The sequence below is a fragment of the Anomaloglossus baeobatrachus genome, chromosome 4 (assembly GCF_048569485.1).
Source record: "Anomaloglossus baeobatrachus isolate aAnoBae1 chromosome 4, aAnoBae1.hap1, whole genome shotgun sequence".
NCBI lineage: Eukaryota > Metazoa > Chordata > Amphibia > Anura > Aromobatidae > Anomaloglossus > Anomaloglossus baeobatrachus.
In genome coordinates this window covers 25,236,499-25,256,379 of record NC_134356.1, presented here as the reverse complement: position 1 = coordinate 25,256,379, position 19,881 = coordinate 25,236,499, and the positions used below count along the sequence as shown (strand labels likewise).

At 52.8% G+C, this 19,881-nt stretch overlaps 1 protein-coding gene across 1 annotated transcript in view; it reads left to right on the top strand.

The window, feature by feature from the left end:
• Positions 1 to 14,258, top strand: part of AGK (acylglycerol kinase) — a 65,066-nt gene extending 50,808 nt beyond the window's left edge. The window contains exons 14-16 of the mRNA XM_075343900.1: positions 13,359 to 13,429; positions 13,525 to 13,609; positions 13,723 to 14,258. Coding sequence (XP_075200015.1) covers positions 13,359 to 13,429; positions 13,525 to 13,609; positions 13,723 to 13,866 — 300 coding nt within the window. The 3' untranslated portion in view covers positions 13,867 to 14,258. The remainder of the gene's footprint in view (positions 1 to 13,358; positions 13,430 to 13,524; positions 13,610 to 13,722) is intronic.
• The last annotated feature ends 5,623 nt before the right edge of the window (positions 14,259 to 19,881 follow it).

Below are 19,881 nucleotides of genomic sequence, written 5' to 3'. Positions count from 1 at the left end.
TCTCAATCTTGATACGCCTGACGGGGACGCCATATTGAACGATCTTATTGCGTCCATCAATCAAATGCTGGATATTTCTCCCTCAGTTCCTCCAGTGGAGGAGTCAGCTTCTCAGCAGGAGAAATTCCGTTTCAGGTTTCCCAAGCGTACACTGAGCATGTTTCTGGACCACTCTGATTTCAGAGAGGCAGTCCAGAATCACCGTGCCTGTCCTGATAAGCGTTTTTTTTTTCTAAGCGCCTTAAGGATACACGTTATCCTGTTCCCCTGACGTGGTCAAAGGTTGGACTCAGTGTCCCAAGGTGGATCCTAGCCTGGCGGCTAGATCCATACTTGCAGTGGAAGATGGGGCTTCACTCAAATATGCCACTCACAGGCAGATGGAGCTCTGGTTGAAATCCAGCTATGAAGCTATCGGCGCTTCTTTTGCCCCAGCATTCGCAGCCGTATGGGTGCTACAAGCTATCAGCAGGTCAAGCGCAAATTGACGCAGCCACACAGACATCGGCATTTGCGTCTTACGCTATTAATGCTGTCCTGGTCTCTGCGAGCCGTACGGCGGTTGCATCCGCCAATTCGGTGGTACTCCACAGGGCCTTGTGGCTACGGAAATGGAAGGCAGATTCTGCTTCCAAAAAAGCGCTTAACCAGTTTGCCAATTTCTGGCGACCGATTGTTTGGCGAACGTTTGGATGAAATCGTCAAACAATCCAAGGGAAAGGATACATCCTTACCCCAGCCCAAACCGAACATACCCCAACAGAGGAAGGGGCAGTCGAGGTTTCGGTCCTTTCGGGGTGCGGGCAGGTCCCAATTCTCCTCGCCCAAAAGGCCTCAGAAAGATCAAGGGCACTCCGATTCATGGCGGTCTAAGTCACGTCCTGAAAGACCACCGGAGGTGCCGCTACCAAAGCGGCTTCTTCATGGCTTTCGGTCTCCTCAATCCGCATCCTCGGTCGGTGGCAGGCTCTCCCGCTTTTGCGACACCTGGCTGCCAAGGGTAAAAGACCGTTGGGCGAGAGACATTCTGTCTCACGGTTACAAGTTAGAGTTCGCCTCTCGTCCCCCGACTCGATTCTTCAGGTCATCCCCGCCTCCCGAGCGAGCCAAGGCTCTTCTGCAGGCGCTGGGCACTCTGAGGGCAGAAGGAGTGGTGGTCCCTGTTCCTCTTCAGCAACAGGGTCAAGGTTTTTTCCACCAACCTGTTTGTGGTTACAAAGAAGGACGGGTCTTTCCGTCCTGTCCTGGACCCGTAACTGCTCAACAAACACGTAAAGACCAGGTGGTTCCGGATGGAATCCCTCCGCTCCGTCATCGCCTCAATGTCCCCAGGAGATTTCCTTGCATCGATCGATATCGAAGATGCTTATCTCCACGTACCGGTTGCTCCAGAGCACCAACGCTTCTTGCGCTTCACCATAGGAGACGAACACCTGCAGTTCGTGGCACTGCAGTTCGGCCTGGCTACAGCCCCACGGGTTTTCACCAAGGTTAGGGCTCCCGTAGTAGCGGTCCTCCACTCTCAGGGTCACTCGGTGATCCCTTACTTGGACGATCTGCTGATCAAGGCACCCTCTCAAGAGGCATGCCAACACAGCCCCGACGCTTCTCTGGAGGCTCTCCAGAGTTTCGGGTGGATCATCAATTTTCCAAAGTCAAATCTGACACCAGCCCAATCGCTGACATATCTTGGCATGGAGTTTCATACCCTATCAGCGATAGTGAAGCTTCCGCTGATCAAGCAGCGTTCACTACAGAAAGGGGTGCAATCTCTCCTTCAAGGTCAGGCACACACCTTGAGGGGCCTCATGCACTTCCTGGGGAAGATGGTGGCAGCAATGGAGGCAGTCCCTTTCGCGCAGTTTCACCTGCGTCCTCTTCATTGGGACATCCTAACCAAAGCTTCCCTTCGGGGGTGGCTTTCTTCCCACTTCTTTATCGCATGGGAAATCCTTCCTACCCCCATCCTGGGAGGTGGTCACGACGGACGCGAGTCTGTCAGGGTGGGGAGCAGTCTTTCTCCGCCACAGGGCTCAGGGTACGTGGACTCAGCAAGAGTCCTCGCTTCAGATTAATGTTCTGGAGATCAGGGCAGTGTATCTTGCCCTAAAAGTGTTCCAGCAGTGGCTGGAAGGCAAGCAGATCCGAATTCAGTCGGACAACTCCACAGTGGTGGCTTACATCAACCACCAAGGCGGAACACGCAGTCGGCAAGCCTTCCAGGAAGTCCGGCGGATTTTGATGTGGGTGGAAGCCACGGCCTCCACCATCTCCGCAGTTCACATCCCGGGCGTCGAAAACTGGGAAGCAGACTTTCTCAGTCGCCAGGGCATGGACGCAGGGGAATGGTCCCTTCACCCGGACGTGTTTCAGGAGATCTGTTGCCGCTGGGAGAGGCCGGAAGTCGACCTAATGGCGTCCCGGCACAACAACAAGATCACGGCATTCATGGCACGATCTCACGATCACAGAGCTCTGGCGGCAGACGCCTTAGTTCGGGATTGGTCGCAGTTTCAACTCTCTTATGTGTTTCCTCCGCTGGCACTGTTGCCCAGAGTGTTACGCACGATCAGGGCCGACTGCCGCCGCGCCATCCTCGTCACTCCAGACTGGCCGAGGAGGTCGTGGTACCCGGATCTGTGGCATCTCACGGTCGGCCAAACGTGGGCACTACCAGACCGACCAGACTTGCTGTCTCAAGGGCCGTTTTTCCATTTGAATTCTGCGGCCCTCAACCTGACACTGTGGCCATTGAGTCCTGGATCTTAGCGTCTTCAGGATTATCTCAAGAGGTCATTGCCACTGAGACAGGTTAGGAAACCAACGTCCGCCAAGATCTACCACAGGACGTGAAAAATTTTCCTGTCATGATGCTCTGCTGGGGGTTTTTCTCCCTGTCCTTTGGCCTTGCCCACTTTTCTGTCCTTCCTTCAATCTGGACTGGAAAAGGGTTTGTCGCTCGGCTCCCTTAAGGGACAAGTCTCAGCGCTCTCTGTGTTGTTTCCAGGAGCGCCTAGCCAGACTTCCACAGGTACGCACGTTCCTGCAGGGGGTTCGTCACATCGTTCCTCCTTACAAGCGGCCGTTAGAACCCTGGGATCTGAACAGGGTGCTGATGATTCTTCAGAAACCACCATTCGAGCCAATGAGGGATATTTCTCTCTCACGCCTTTCGCAGAAAGTGGTTTTTCTAGTAGCAGTCACTTCACTTCGCAGAGTGTCTGAGCTAGCAGCTCTGTCATGCAAAGCTCCCTTCCTGGTGTTTCACCAGGACAAGGTGGTTCTGCGTCCGGTTCCGGAATTTCTCCCTAAGGTGGTATCCCCCTTTCATCTCAATCAGGATATCTCCTTACCTTCTTTTTGTCCTCATCCAGTTCACCAATGTGAAAAGGATTTGCACTTGTTAGATCTGGTGAGAGCACTCAGACTCTACATTTCTCGTACGGCGCCCCTGCGCCGCTCGGATGCACTCTTTGTCCTTGTCGCTGGCCAGCGTAAAGGGTCACAGGCTTCCAAATCAACCCTGGCTCGGTGGATCAAGGAGCCAATTATCGAAGCTTACCGTTCGGCTGGGCTTCCGGTTCCCTCAGGGCTGAAGGCCCATTCTACCAGAGCCGTGGGCGCGTCCTGGGCTTTGAGGCACCAGGCTACGGCTCAGCAGGTGTGTCAGGCGGCTACCTGGTCGAGCCTGCACACTTTCACGAAGCACTATCAGGTGCATACCTATGCTTCGGCGGATGCCAGCCTAGGTAGACGAGTCCTTCAGGCGGCGGTTGCCCACCTGTAGGAAGAGGCCGTTTTTACGGCTCTCTTACGAGGTATTATTTTACCCACCCAGGGACTGCTTTTGGACGTCTCAATTGTCTGGGTCTCCCAATGGAGCGACAAAGAAGAAGGGAATTTTGTTTACTTACCGTAAATTCCTTTTCTTCTAGCTCTAATTGGGAGACCCAGCACCCGCCCCTGTTTTTTTGTGTACACATGTTGTTCATGTTGAATGGTTTCAGTTCTCCGATATTCCTTCGGATTGAAGTTACTTTAAACCAGTTTATAATTCTTTTTCCTCCTTCTTGCTTTTGCACCAAAACTGAGGAGCCCGTGGGAGCACGGGGGGTGTATAGGCAGAAGGGGAGGGGCTTAACACTTTTAAGTGTAATACTTTGTGCGGCCTCCGGAGGCATAGCCTAAACACCCAATTGTCTGGGTCTCCCAATTAGAGCTAGAAGAAGAAGGGAATTTTGTTACTTACCGTAAATTCCTTTTCTTCTAGCTCTTATTGGGAGACCCAGACGATTGGGGTATAGCTACTGCCCTCCGGAGGCCACACAAAGCACTACACTAAAAAGTGCAAGGCCCCTCCCCTTCTGGCTATACCCCCCCGTGGTATCACGGGTACTCCAGTTTTAGTGCCAAAGCAAGAAGGAGGAAGCCAATAACTGGTTTAAACAAATTAACTCCGAGAAACATCGGAGAACTGAAAAACCGTTCAACATGAACAACATGTGTACCCGCAAACAACAAAAAAATCCCGAAGGACAACAGGGCGGGTGCTGGGTCTCCCAATAAGAGCTAGAAGAAAAGGAATTTACGGTAAGTAACAAAATTCCCTTCTTCTTCAGCGCTCTATTGGGAGACCCAGACGATTGGGACGTCCAAAAGCTGTCCCTGGGTGGGTAAAGAAATACCTCATGTTAGAGCTGCAAAAAAACAGCCCTCCCCTACGGGGATGTCACTGCCGCCTGCAGGACTCTTCTACCTAAGCTGGCATCCGCCGAAGCATAGGTATGCACCTGATAATGCTTGGTGAAAGTGTGCAGACTGGACCAGGTTGCTGCCTGGCACACCTGTTGAGCCGAAGCCTGGTGTCGTAACGCCCAGGACGCACCCACAGCTCTGGTTGAGTGGGCTTTTAGCCCTGAAGGAACCGGAAGCCCCGCAGAGCGGTAGGCCTCTAGAATTGGTTCTTTGATCCATCGAGCCAGGGTGGCTTTAGAAGCCTGCAACCCCTTGCGCGGACCAGCGACAAGGACAAAAAAGTGCATCGGAACGGCGTATGGGCGCCGTTCGGGAAATGTAGATTCTGAGTGCTCTCACCAGATCTAGCAAACGTAAGTCCTTTTCATACCGGTGAACCGGATGAGGGTAAAAGGAAGGCAAGGATATATCCTGATTAAGATGAAACGAGGATACGACCTTAGGGAGAAACTCCGGAATGGGGCGCAGCACTACCTTGTCCTGGTGGAACACCAGGAAAGGAGCCTTGGATGACAAAGCTGCCAGCTCAGACACTCGCCGAAGCGATGTGATCGCGACAAGAAACGCCACTTTCTGTGACAGGCGAGAAAAGGAAACGTCCTTTAGAGGCTCGAAGGGCGGCTTTTGCAGAGCAACAAGTACTCTGTTCAGATCCCATGGATCTAACGGCCGCTTGTACGGGGGCACAATATGACAGACCCCCTGTAGGAACGTGCGCACCTTAGGAAGACGTGCTAGACGCTTCTGAAAAAACACAGACAGTGCCGAGACTTGCCCTTTAAGGGAACTGAGCGACAAGCCCTTTTCCAACCCCGATTGCAGGAAGGAAAGAAAGATGGGCAATGCAAATGGCCAAGGGGATACTCTCTGTGCAGAGCACCAAGATAAGAAAATCTTCCACGTCCTGTGGTAGATCTTAGCAGACGTTGACTTCCTAGCTTGTCTCATTGTGGCTACGACTCCTTGAGATAATCCTGCAGACGCTAGGATCCAGGACTCAATGGCCACACAGTCAGGTTCAGGGCCGCAGAATTCTGATGGAAAAACGGCCCTTGGGACAGTAAGTCTGGTCGGTCTGGCAGTGACCACGGTCGACCGACCGTGAGATGCCACAGATCCGGATACCACGATCTCCTCGGCCAGTCTGGGGCGACGAGTATGACGCGGCTGCAATCGGATCTGATCTTGCGTAACACTCTGGGCAAGAGTGCCAGAGGTGGAAAGACGTATGGGAGCCGGAACTGCGACCAATCTTGAACCAATGCGTCTGCCGCCAGAGCTCTTTGATCGCGCGACCTCGCCATGAATGCCGGGACCTTGTTGTTGTGCCGGGACGCCATTAGGTCGACGTCCGGCACTCCCCATCGGCGACAGATTTCCTGAAACACGTCCGGGTGAAGGGACCATTCCCCTGCGTCCATGCCCTGGCGACTGAGGAAGTCTGCTTCCCAGTTTTTTACGCCGGGGATGTGAACTGCGGATATGGTGGAGGCCGTGGCTTCCACCCACATCAGAATCCGCCGGACTTCCTGGAAGGCTTGCCGACTGCGTGTCCCCCCTTGGTGGTTGATGTATGCCACCGCTGTGGAGTTGTCCGACTGAATTCGGATCTGCCTTCCTTCCAGCCACTGCTGGAAGGCTAGTAGGGCAAGATACACTGCTCTGATTTCCAGAACATTGATCTGAAGGGTGGACTCCTGCGGAGTCCACGTCCCCTGAGCCCTGTGGTGGAGAAACACTGCTCCCCACCCTGACAGACTCGCATCTGTCGTGACCACTGCCCAGGATGGGGGCAGGAAGGATCTTCCCTGAGACAATGAGGTGGGAAGGAGCCACCATTGTAGAGAGTCCTTGGCCGTCTGGGAAAGAGAGACTTTCCTGTCCAGGGACGTTGACTTCCCGTCCCATTGGCGGAGAATGTCCCATTGAAGTGGGCGCAGATGAAACTGCGCAAAGGGAACTGCTTCCATGGCTGCCACCATCTTCCCGAGGAAGTGCATGAGGCGCCGTAAGGGGTGCGACTGGCCCTGAAGGAGGGATTGCACCCCTGTCTGTAGTGACCGCTGCTTGTTCAGCGGAAGCTTCACTCTCGCTGCTCGAGTATGGAACTCCATGCCAAAATACGTTAGTGACTGTGTCGGAGACCGATTCGACTTTGGAAAGTTGATGATCCATCCGAACGTCTGAAGAGTCTCCAGTGTAGCATGTAGACTGAGTTGGCATGCCTCTTGAGAGGGTGCCTTGACAAGTAGATCGTCTAGGTAAGGGATCACCGAGTGTCCCTGAGAGTGCAAGACTGCTACCACTGCCGCCATGACCTTGGTGAAAACCCGTGGGGCTGTCGCCAGACCGAGTGGCAGAGCTACGAACTGAAGATGTTCGTTTCCTATCACAAAACGTAGAAAACGTTGATGTTCTGTAGCAATTGGCACGTGGAGATAAGCATCTTTGATGTCTATTGAGGCAAGGAAGTCTCCTTGAGACATTGAGGCCACGACAGAGCGGAGGGTTTCCATCCGGAACCGCCTGGCGTGCACATGTTTGTTGAGCAGCTTTAGATCCAGAACAGGACGGAACGAGCCGTCCTTTTTTGGAACCACAAAGAGATTGGAGTAAAACCCTCGCCCTTGTTCCTGAGGCGGTACAGGGACCACTACTCCTTCCGCTCTTAGGGAGTCCACCGCCTGCAGCAGGGCATCTGCTCGGTCTGGATGTGGGGAGGTTCTGAAGAACCGAGCTGGAGGACGAGAACTGAACTCGATTCTGTACCCGCGAGACAAAATGTCTGTCACCCACCGGTCTTTGACCTGTGACATCCAAATGACGGAAAAGCGGGAGAGCCTGCCCCCGACCGGAGATGCGGAGGGGGGGAGCTGGAAGTCATGAGGTAGCCGCTTTGGAAGCGGTTCCTCCATTTGCTTTCTTGGGGCGCGCGTGAGCCCGCCAGGAATCTGAGCTTCTTTGCGTCCTCTGAGTCCCTTTGGACGAGGAGAATTGTGTCTTGCCCGAACCTCGAAAGGACTGAAACCTCTGCTGCCACTTTTTCTGCTGAGGTTTGGTTGTTCTGGGCTGGGGTAAAGAAGAGTCTTTACCCTTGGACTGTTTAATGATGTCAGCCAATGGCTCGCCAAACAGTCTATCTCTAGATAAAGGCAAGCTGGTTAAACATTTTTTGGAACCAGCATCTGCTTTCCAGTCCTTTAACCACAAGGCTCTGCGCAAAACTACCGAATTGGCGGACGCCATTGAGGTGCGGCTGGTAGATTCTAGGACCGCATTGATAGCGTAAGACGCAAACGCGGACATCTGCGAGGTAAGGGACGCCACTTGCGGCACCGCTGGATGTAAGATAGCATCCACTTTTGCTAAACCAGCTGAAATAGCTTGGAGTGCCCATACGGCTGCGAATGCTGGAGCAAACGACGCGCCGATAGCTTCATAGACAGATTTTAACCAGAGGTCCATCTGTCTGTCATTTGCATCCTTAAGTGAAGCGCCATCCTCCACTGCAACTATGGATCTAGCTGCAAGTTTGGAAATCGGGGGGTCAACTTTTGGACACTGGGTCCAGCGCTTGACCACATCAGGGGGGAAAGGAAAACGTGTATCCTTAGAACGTTTAGAGAAACGCCTTTCTGGATGAGCGTCGTGTTTCTGGATTGACTCTCTGAAGTCAGAGTGATCCAAGAAAGCATTTAATTTACGCTTGGGATAGAGGAAACGAAACTTCTCCTGCTCTGCAGCTGCCTCCTCTGCTGAAGGGGCTGGGGGAGAAATATCTAACAGTCTATTGATGGCTGAGATAAGATCGTTTACCATGGCGTCCCCATCCGGGGTATCCAGATTGAGAGGGGTTCCAGGATAAGACTCCTGATCACTCTCATCAGACGCATCACAGGGAGACTGATTGCGCTGAGACCCTGAGCAGTGTGATGACGTTGAGGGTCTTTCCCAGCGAGCTCGCTTAGGGTGGCTGGGGCTATCATCTGAGTCATAATACTCAGCCTGTGAAGCCGGGGACCCCCTTGCAGTCTGGATTAAATCCAACTGAGGGGGATTAGAGGACAGAGACCTCGCCGTGTCCATAGACTGAGCCCCAGGCATGGATTGCAAAGTTTCAATGATTTTTGCCATAGTCACAGACATATTATCAGCAAAAACTGCAAAGTCTGTCCCTGACACCGGGGCAGGACTTACAGGCGTCTCAGCCTGGGTCACTATCTCTCCTGACTCCGGCTGGCGAAGCAGCACCGGGTCTGAGCATTGCACACAATGGGGGTCCTTGGAGCCTGCTGGTAGAGCAGCCCCACATGCAGCACACGCAGTGTACACAGCCCTAGCCTTGGCAGCCTTGCGTCTTGTGGATGACATGTTGCTGCCTCCTCAGAGCGATCTGGGTATACAGCCAGGAGGCGACCTCACAGTGCAAGCAATAAGGAAATATATATATATATATGTCCAGTGACACAGTACACTAATACACACTGAGGCACTAGAGGGGCCAGCTGAAAAGCCGCTTACCGCCCGCTTAAGAGCGGGTGTGTGATCTCCAAAGCCCCCTAGTCCAGGTCTCCCAGAGCCTTGCGTCCTTCCTCCAGCCAGACATGCATGTAATGGCTGCCGGCGTCCTGAGAGAGGAGGGGGGGCGGGCCCTGGGTGTTCCTGGCTAAGAGCGGGAAGCCTGCTTCCCTCTGTGCCTAGTGAGAGGGCTGGAGCATGTAAATCAGGCTCCAGCCCTCGTCGCTGCCGTGAAACAGCGTCTCTCCCCTACCCTGATTGACAGGGTGGGGGCGGGAACGAATCGGAGCTGCCGGCGTCCTAGGCCGCAAAAGCCGGGGACTAGATTTATAAACGCCACCGCCGTAAAAGCGCGGTCGGCGTGTCCCCGGCGAACTAAAAGTCACAGCAGCGCCGCCGGTCCAGCGGGGGTCGGCGCTGCGTTCCCACACACAGAAAAAAGTCCCCCAGTTAAACTGTAGGAACACTAGCTCTAGCGTTACTGTCCCCGGCGCACTACAACACCCAGCCAGCCCGGAGTGTGTCTGTGCCTGCCGGGGACACAGAGTACCTGTATGATGCAGGGCCATGTCCCTGATGGTACTCCTGCTCGGCATCCACCAGGTTCTATGGGTCTGTGGATGGAGCCCGGCGTCAGAGCTTTGAGGCCGGCAGGATCCCACTTCCACAGAGCCCTACAAGGGGATGTGGAAGGAAAACAGCATGTGGGGCTCCAGCCTCTGTACCAGCAATAGGTACCTCAACCTTACAACACCATCCACGGGTGAGAAGGGAGCATGCTGGGAGCCCTATATGGGCCCTCTTTTCTTCCATCCGAAATAGTCAGCAGCTACTGCTGACTAAAATCTGTGGAGCTATGCATGGAATGTCTGACCTCCTTCGCACAAAGCTTGAAAACTGGAGTACCCGTGATACCACGGGGGGGTATAGCCAGAAGGGGAGGGGCCTTGCACTTTTTAGTGTAGTGCTTTGTGTGGCCTCCGGAGGGCAGTAGCTATACCCCAATCGTCTGGGTCTCCCAATAGAGCGCTGAAGAAAAGGAATTTACGGTAAGTAAACAAAATTCCCTTCTTCATCTCCGCTTTCTATCAGTGAATAGATGTTTTTGTTGTCGTTCATTGCATGAAATCTTGTACCAGCCTGATAATCCTCATAGCTGCGATTTTGCGTTGGCTAGTGAATGATCTCAGAGCCGGCCCACAAGGAGCCGCTTCCACTTCCCCTCTCGGAGCTGGTCTACAAAGGGTTATCTCCTGCTCTGCGTCAGGGCCGGCCCGCGAGGAGTCGCCTCCCCCCTCCGTGTGTCAGGGCCGGCCCGCGAGGAGTCGCCTCCCCCCTCCGTGTGTCAGGGCCGGCCCGCGAGGAGTCGCCTCCCCCCTCCGTGTGTCAGGGCCGGCCCGCGAGGAGTCGCCTCCCCCCTCCGTGTGTCAGGGCCGGCCCGCGAGGAGTCGCCTCCCCCCTCCGTGTGTCAGGGCCGGCCCGCGAGGAGTCGCCTCCCCCCTCCGTGTGTCAGGGCCGGCCCGCGAGGAGTCGCCTCCCCCCTCCGTGTGTCAGGGCCGGCCCGCGAGGAGTCGCCTCCCCCCTCCGTGTGTCAGGGCCGGCCCGCGAGGAGTCGCCTCCCCCCTCCGTGTGTCAGGGCCGGCCCGCGAGGAGTCGCCTCCCCCCTCCGTGTGTCAGGGCCGGCCCGCGAGGAGTCGCCTCCCCCCTCCGTGTGTCAGGGCCGGCCCGCGAGGAGTCGCCTCCCCCCTCCGTGTGTCAGGGCCGGCCCGCGAGGAGTCGCCTCCCCCCTCCGTGTGTCAGGGCCGGACCCGCGAGGAGTCGCCTCCCCCCTCCGTGTGTCAGGGCCGGCCCGCGAGGAGTCGCCTCCCCCCTCCGTGTGTCAGGGCCGGCCCGCGAGGAGTCGCCTCCCCCCTCCGTGTGTCAGGGCCGGCCCGCGAGGAGTCGCCTCCCCCCTCCGTGTGTCAGGGCCGGCCCGCGAGGAGTCGCCTCCCCCCTCCGTGTGTCAGGGCCGGCCCGCGAGGAGTCGCCTCCCCCCTCCGTGTGTCAGGGCCGGCCCGCGAGGAGTCGCCTCCCCCCTCCGTGTGTCAGGGCCGGCCCGCGAGGAGTCGCCTCCCCCCTCCGTGTGTCAGGGCCGGCCCGCGAGGAGTCGCCTCCCCCCCTCCGTGTGTCAGGGCCGGCCCGCGAGGAGTCGCCTCCCCCCTCCGTGTGTCAGGGCCGGCCCGCGAGGAGTCGCCTCCCCCCTCCGTGTGTCAGGGCCGGCCCGCGAGGAGTCGCCTCCCCCCTCCGTGTGTCAGGGCCGGCCCGCGAGGAGTCGCCTCCCCCCTCCGTGTGTCAGGGCCGGCCCGCGAGGAGTCGCCTCCCCCCTCCGTGTGTCAGGGCCGGCCCGCGAGGAGTCGCCTCCCCCCTCCGTGTGTCAGGGCCGGCCCGCGAGGAGTCGCCTCCCCCCTCCGTGTGTCAGGGCCGGCCCGCGAGGAGTCGCCTCCCCCCTCCGTGTGTCAGGGCCGGCCCGCGAGGAGTCGCCTCCCCCCTCCGTGTGTCAGGGCCGGCCCGCGAGGAGTCGCCTCCCCCCTCCGTGTGTCAGGGCCGGCCCGCGAGGAGTCGCCTCCCCCCCTCCGTGTGTCAGGGCCGGCCCGCGAGGAGTCGCCTCCCCCCTCCGTGTGTCAGGGCCGGCCCGCGAGGAGTCGCCTCCCCCCTCCGTGTGTCAGGGCCGGCCCGCGAGGAGTCGCCTCCCCCCTCCGTGTGTCAGGGCCGGCCCGCGAGGAGTCGCCTCCCCCCCTCCGTGTGTCAGGGCCGGCCCGCGAGGAGTCGCCTCCCCCCTCCGTGTGTCAGGGCCGGCCCGCGAGGAGTCGCCTCCCCCCTCCGTGTGTCAGGGCCGGCCCGCGAGGAGTCGCCTCCCCCCTCCGTGTGTCAGGGCCGGCCCGCGAGGAGTCGCCTCCCCCCTCCGTGTGTCAGGGCCGGCCCGCGAGGAGTCGCCTCCCCCCCTCCGTGTGTCAGGGCCGGCCCGCGAGGAGTCGCCTCCCCCCTCCGTGTGTCAGGGCCGGCCCGCGAGGAGTCGCCTCCCCCCTCCGTGTGTCAGGGCCGGCCCGCGAGGAGTCGCCTCCCCCCCTCCGTGTGTCAGGGCCGGCCCGCGAGGAGTCGCCTCCCCCCCTCCGTGTGTCAGGGCCGGCCCGCGAGGAGTCGCCTCCCCCCTCCGTGTGTCAGGGCCGGCCCGCGAGGAGTCGCCTCCCCCCTCCGTGTGTCAGGGCCGGCCCGCGAGGAGTCGCCTCCCCCCTCCGTGTGTCAGGGCCGGCCCGCGAGGAGTCGCCTTTCCCCTCCGTGTGTCAGGGCCGGCCCGCGAGGAGTCGCCTTTCCCCTCCGTGTGTCAGGGCCGGCCCGCGAGGAGTCGCCTCCCCCCTCCGTGTGTCAGGGTCTGCCCTCGAGGAGTCGCCTCCCCCTCCGTGTGTGTCAGGGTCTGCCCGCGAGGAGTCGCCTCCCCCTCCGTGTGTGTCAGGGTCTGCCCGCGAGGCGTCGCCACCCCCCTCAGTGTGTGTCAGGGTCTGCCCGCGAGGAGTCGCCTCCCCCCGTGTGTGTGTCAGCGTCTGCCCGCGAGTCGCCTCCTCCCCCCGTGTTTTTGTGGGCTGGCCCTGACATATATGGGGGATGCGACTCTTTGCGGGCCATCCCTAAGGCAAATCTTTGTGGGCTGGCCCTGACACACGGGATGGGGGGGGTACGACTTCTTACGGGCCAGCCCTTATGGGGGGGGGGGATGTTTGTGGATCGGTAGTGACACATGGGGGGAGACTACTCCTTGCAAGCTGGCCCTGACAGTCGCTACCCCAGTGTTTCAGGGCCAGCCAGCAAGGAGTCGTCCACCTCCCAAACACCCCACCCCTAGTGTCGGGGAGGGTTTGGATGGAGTTCTCCCCCATATCAGTCTTTCCACCCCGATGCGTCGGAGGCAGCCCGCAAGGAATCATCTCCACTCCTCTGCCATCCGTGTCAGAGCCGGCCCTCAAGGAGTCGCCTCTCATCTCCCGGTGTCTGAGCCGCCTCAGGAGCTGTAACTGCTTCTGTAATATTAATTTTTTCCCTTTTGTTCCCAGCGCACAATGGACTCCATGAGCGTCTGCATTGAACCGGACTCCATCAGCAAGTCTGAATTCATCAGTCTGGGGTGAGTCCTGTTCTCGTGTCCCATCATCCTGTTTATTATCTGCAGCACAGAGGACATCAGCGGCCCCGAATCTTACCTTTTGTAAAACATTTCAGAGTGGAGAAGACGCTCGATCCCCGGCTCTGCCCTAAAGACGCCCGGATCCTACACGTCAGCCGCTGCAATATCCAGCTGCCAGAGGTAAGAGCCCACCCCAAACTATATCACAGGGTGTCCTGGGGCGAAGCTGCTGCAAGAGGAGCCGTGATGACATCATCACGGCAGTGACATATTTTTTTTCTTTTTAAACTCAGGGCACAGAGGGACATTACAGCATCGACTCCGAGGAGTACGACGCCATGTCTGTGGAGGTGACTCTCCTGCCAAGGAAGCTGCGCTTCTTCTGTCACCCGTCCCAAAAAGAAAAGTTTACCCAGAGTCCCCCAGCGACTACATAACCCTACAGGACGACGGAAGAACGACCTACCGGCCCGGCACAGGAGACGCCGGAGGACCCAACTGCCAGTAATCCCTCCGTGCACGGTGACAGGAAGCTCTCGGGATCATTTCATGTTGCTTTCCCAGGACGTCTCCTAAGCCTCTATTGGGCGTCCGAAGATGAGATTGTCACCTATACTGTGGCTTCTCCCCCTACCTGGAAAGGGAGGGTCCGGCCTTTGCCCAGCACAACTGTGACTATTGACCTCCGCCATGTCTGACATTCACACACACATCACTACTGCCATCCGGCTGGACGGAAGATGATGGGTAACACCATGCTGAGGACTCTATGGCCGGTTCTCTGTATTTGTGCATCATCAGTTATGATAATAAAGATTTCTTATTCAAACACTAGAAGCTTTATTAAAGGGGTTGTGTGCTACTTATACAGCTCCTTTTAAATATTATATTCCCTCGATTTTAAAGTTAAAAAAAAACCATAACAGATCTTCTCCATTTGTACAGAGCTTGTATGACATGGTCATGTGAGCGCTGCAGCCCACCTGCGGATGACAATGGGCTGCAGCGGTCACATGACCATATTCCACAAAAGACGTGCTGACCCATATTATTTTGGGGTGGTTTCTAGCAGTATCTGATAAGAGCACTTATCTATGTTCCTCTGCAAATTTTTTTTTTTTTTTTTTGTGGGGGGGGGAAATCACATTCAATTTAGACTGTCAGGTTTGTGGAATGACAAGTACCAGCTAGTCTACCGGTTTTATGGCCGACCACAACTTTGCTGGAGAACGGTAGGTCACAGAGGCAGTCTCCCGTGATAGATCAAATATGCTGGATCCCCCCCCTTTTTTTTTTTTTTTTTTTTTAACTATTACCCCATCCCTTTTTTTTTTTTTTTTACTTCTTATCCACCCCCTTTTTACTCTTTTACTCCACCCCCTTTTTTTTTACTCCCCTCTTTTAGCCAAACTTTTTTTTTTTTCTTTTTACTCCTGTTACTTTTACTTTTTTTTGTCCCCTTTTTGCTTTACTTTTACCCCCACCCCCTTTTTTTTTCCCCCTTTTTACTCTCCTTTTCCTCTTTTTTTTTTGTCCTTTTACTTTTACCCCACCCCCTTTTCTACCCCACCACGTTTTGCGTTTTTTTTAGTATTAAAATCGGCACGGTGGACTCTTCACTATGAGGATCAGTGGGGGGGGGGGGGGGGTTCCAGAGATCAGGAGGATACCTATTAAATGCAATGGAAACTATTGGAGTGTGCTCAGATACACCATAAACATCACTTATTGTTTTCTATGCGGTTAAAGGGGCGTGAAATAACAGACGATCAGACGTGCTGGACTCGTTGTGGGTTTATTTTTTTACACAGCAGATTATTTCTTGTTGCCGAGGGGCCTCTGTACATGGAATACGGCACCGAACCTGCACCCGGTCCACGTTACCCCCCGCAATCATTACAAGAACAATGTAAACCATGCAGATCGACATTTCCATTGTTTCACCACCAGATGGTGACATTGTACTGAAATCTGCAGCTCATACAGCAATAACCAGACATTAACCCTTCACTATCTGCCCTGTGGCCGAGGCTCGTCATACAAATATATAGTTTTATATCACATTAACGTGTTTGTTTTCACAGTTCTATAAGTGATATTGGAAATAAGAGCTCATTTAAAGGAATTGTCCAATGTGGACAAACTCCCCTTTAACAATGTTTTGGATTGAAGAAAAAAGAAACACATTAGTAGTCATTGGAATAAAAGCTGTTTTTGTAAATGGGTGATTAAGGTGCAATACCAGACGCAGCCTGTGTACAAGGGTGGCGCTGTCTCTGACGTGGAAAATGGATTAAACATTTGTAAATTAATTTGTATATTTTCACATCATATGATATGGGTCTATACACAGCCATCTGATAGGTTCACCTAAACCACGTGACCACGTCCATAAGATCAAAGGGGACAATCTATAGACAGAGGCCTATGAAGAAAGTTGCTCAATCCTCCATCTCTGATGACCGCTGCTTGGATTCTAGTCTCGTGCTTGATATGAGGCAATGGTTCCAGTTTCTGTGTGGAGAAGGGGGCTGGCTGACTAATTTCAATAACAATGCTTATATATATATATATATATATTATTATATACAGGGTGGTCAGTATGTGTAATAGGGTTATCAAACATGGTGTAAAGTGAAACTAACGCAGTTGCTGTTAGCAACCAATCAGATTCCACCTTTCATTCTTCACAGACTCTTTGTAAAATGAAAGGTGGAATCTAATTGGTTGCTAAGGGCAGCTGAGTTAGGGTTATCAAACATGGTGTAAAGTGAAACTAACTCAGCTGCCCTTAGCAACCAATTAGATTCCACCTTTCATTTTCCAAAGAGTCTGTGAAGAATGAAAGGTAGAATCTGATTGGTTGCTAAGGGCAACTGAGTCAGCTTCACTTAAATTATATATAAAATATTATATATGTAATCTGTTGTGGCATAGGAGGAGGCTGGGCTTAATTTTAAAAAAAAAATAAGCCAGTCCCCCTTCTATATCTATAGTTCTCTTGATAGCAAAAGGGGCCTGTCTTAGCTATTAAAGTGAGACAGTCATGGAATATATACCAACAAAGGAAACACTGATCCCCAGCACTGTCTATAGATCTCTCGTGATCCAGAAAGGGGCTGGCTTAGCTTTAAAAAAAATAAAAAACATGACATGAAACAAACCAGCCCCCTTGTCTATGCTGCAGGAACAACAGAGGGTTCTGGTTTAATTATTCAAATGTTCAGTAAGTTCCCATCACACATAGCACTAGTGATGGAGGAAATGCCAAGCCAGCCCCCTTCGTAATCTATAAATTTGATTAAACAACATGAAATGAGCATTTAGCCCCCCCCCCCCTTCCCACAAAGTGATGGTTATGTGCCAAAAAAGAAAATACTAAGCAATCTCCCTACATGTATAAATGGGGCTGGCTTGGCTATTGACGTGGCGAGCAGCCAGCCCCCTTCACACACCGCTTCTGTACAAAGACCGGAATGTATCTTATTTTTTTTTTATATACTGTAGTCACATCCAGAGCTGCAAGTAGAAGGTATTGAGCACGAGGATTGGGGGGGGGGGGGGATCTATATACCGCCATCTAGAAACTACATTTCCCACAATGAAATATAGCAAAACATGGCAGTACCCGGCAGGGCGTAATATGGAGAAGCTCCGACATCAGATCACAGCAGCATATAAAAAAAATAATAATAATTACAACAGGTGATTTTTGTGGCGACGGTGACATATGTAATATCCGACAAGATGACAGAATATAACCGCCATATACAATCACCGCATACAACAAAAGAAATGATACGACCAAGTAACACAGAAAATCGTCACATCCGAGGAAAGAAAGGAAATCTATCATTGACGCCCTGTACAGACACAAACAACCGCCTACTACAGCCCGATATACTGCCTGTTGTGTGCAGATAGCAGTTATATTCTCTTACCTAGGGGCAATATTATAGTAGATATATTCTTGTACATAGGGGCAGTATTATAGTAGTTATATTCTTGTACATAGGGGGCAGTATTATAATAGTTATATTCTTGTACATAGGGGCAGTATTATAATAGTTATATTCTTGTACATAGGAGCAGTATTATAGTAGTTATATTCTTGTACATAGGGGGCAGTATTATAGTAGTTATATTCTTGTACATAGGGGCAGTATTATAGTAATTATATTCTTGTACATAGGGGCAGTATTATAGTAGTTATTTTCTTGTACATAGGGGCAGTATTATAGTAGTTCTATTCTTGTACATAGGAGCAGTATTATAGTAGTTATATTCTTGTACATAGGGGCAGTATTATAGTAGTTATATTCTTGTACATAGGGGCCGTATTATAGTAGTTATATTCTTGTACATAGGGGGCAGTATTATAGTAGATATATTCTTGTATATAGGGGCAGTATTATAGTAGTTATATTCTTGTACATAGGGGCCGTATTATAGTAGTTATATTCTTGTACATAGGAGGCAGTATTATAGTAGTTATATTCTTGTACATCATCTTTCCGCCCATTTGTATAGATAATCCCCCCCCCTTGCCCCCCGGCTCCCCTCCCCGTACAGGGCTGTAATGATAGATTCCTTTTTCTCACATTATATTAATAATGTCATTACATTCACATCATCTCAGCCGTTTCCTTCATCTTCTTCTTCACTCTTCCTTTCGGTATCACACATATAAAGCTCAGTCTATTTTCCGGTGGTCGCGGCTCAGAGTTCGGAGACTGATGTCCTTGCCTTGGATTATTGTCTGTAGTGTTAAATTTGGAGACTTGGTCCTTGCGGTTCCTTCAGACGGGGCCAAAGTCGCTGACCGACAAATCCCCCGCATTATATCATAAATCTTCCATATAACTCACTAAATATATACACGTTCAATATATACAGATCATAAATAGCAGAGGACACTACAGGAATGTATATAGGAAAAGGATTTAAAGGGTGTGTAAACTTTTGAAAACCATTGTTATTGCTCTAATGCAACTAAAAATAAGAAGAATAAAAAAAAGTATATGGATTTCATGAAAAACTTCCTCCCGTTTTATGTACGCAGCTCTTATGCAGATTTTTTTTTTTTAAGGGATCAGCTGAGCCGTATCATCACAACTACTTACACTGTACGGGATCAGATATGTATGTTTTATATATGGGTGCTGGCTCTTTAAATTAATGGGCACCTAGGGTAAAGCACGCCGGGCAATCGGCCCTGTATGACTGTACATAAATGTATAATGGCAGAGGAGACGGACAATGGTCTCTGGCTGGGATGAGATATTATGGCCCGAGATAGCCACGAGACCATGGCCTGAAACGCAAAGTGTGGTGTTGTGTCCTTAAACAGCATGAGGGACTGTAACATCAAGCTCCTCTGCGGCTGCTCTACAAGACTGAAACCACCAAGCTCAGTGCCTCTGTTTAGTACTGTAATCACTAAGATAAGAGACTTCCAGTAAATTTCCATAACCACTACCCTCTATTCTGTAACTACTAAGCTCGGTGCCATCACATAATTATAGAACCGCTAGGCTCAGTGTGACTATATAGAACCGGAAGCACCAAACTTGATGTCACTATATAAATTTTGTAACCACCAAGCTCTGTGTGTATATATACAGTGTGTCCAGCCATATCCTGTCCACTGCCATTAACCTGAGAACGGCGGCAGCTATAGGCATAGAAGTGGTGTCTAGGTATAGTAAAGTAGCCATGCGCTACACAATGAAACCACCTATAGCGCCACCTGGTGGAAAACAATGGAGTTAGCATTTTTATCTCAAAAACGGAAAGAGAGAAAAAAAGTGGATTGCAAAGTTGTAGGGCATCATCAATTCAATACAAATCGACACCTTGCATACAGAAATGCTGTGATTAACACTCACAAGGCTGTGGACGTGAAGCGACACCTCATGGAGACCTTCCTACAAGTCACTGGGTATGGTGGCTGTGTGGAGTGGCCTCCACGCTCACCTGACCTGACCCCATTGGACTTCTTTCTGTGAGGTCACATCAAACAGCAGGTGTATGCGACCCCTCCACCAACATTGCAGGACCTACGACGACGTATCACAGATGCTTGTGCAAACGTGTCACCTACCATATTGTACAACGTGCAGCAAGATACAGTATGCTGTGCAGAGGCCAGATGTGCATTGCAGCTGACGGGGGCCACTTTGAGCAACACAGTTAAATGAGCGCCATATGCGTGACCAGCATTCAATGTTTTGGGGGGGTCATGGGTTTCATATCATAGCATTTCTGTATGCAAGGTGTGGATTTGTATTGAATTGATGATGCCTGCAACTTTGTAATTCACTTTTTTTCTCTATCTCGTTCCGTTTTCGAAATAAAAATGCTAACTCTGTTGTTTTCCACCAGGTGGCGCTATAGGTGGTTTCATTGCGTAGCGAATGGCTACTTTACTATACCTAGACACCACTTCTATG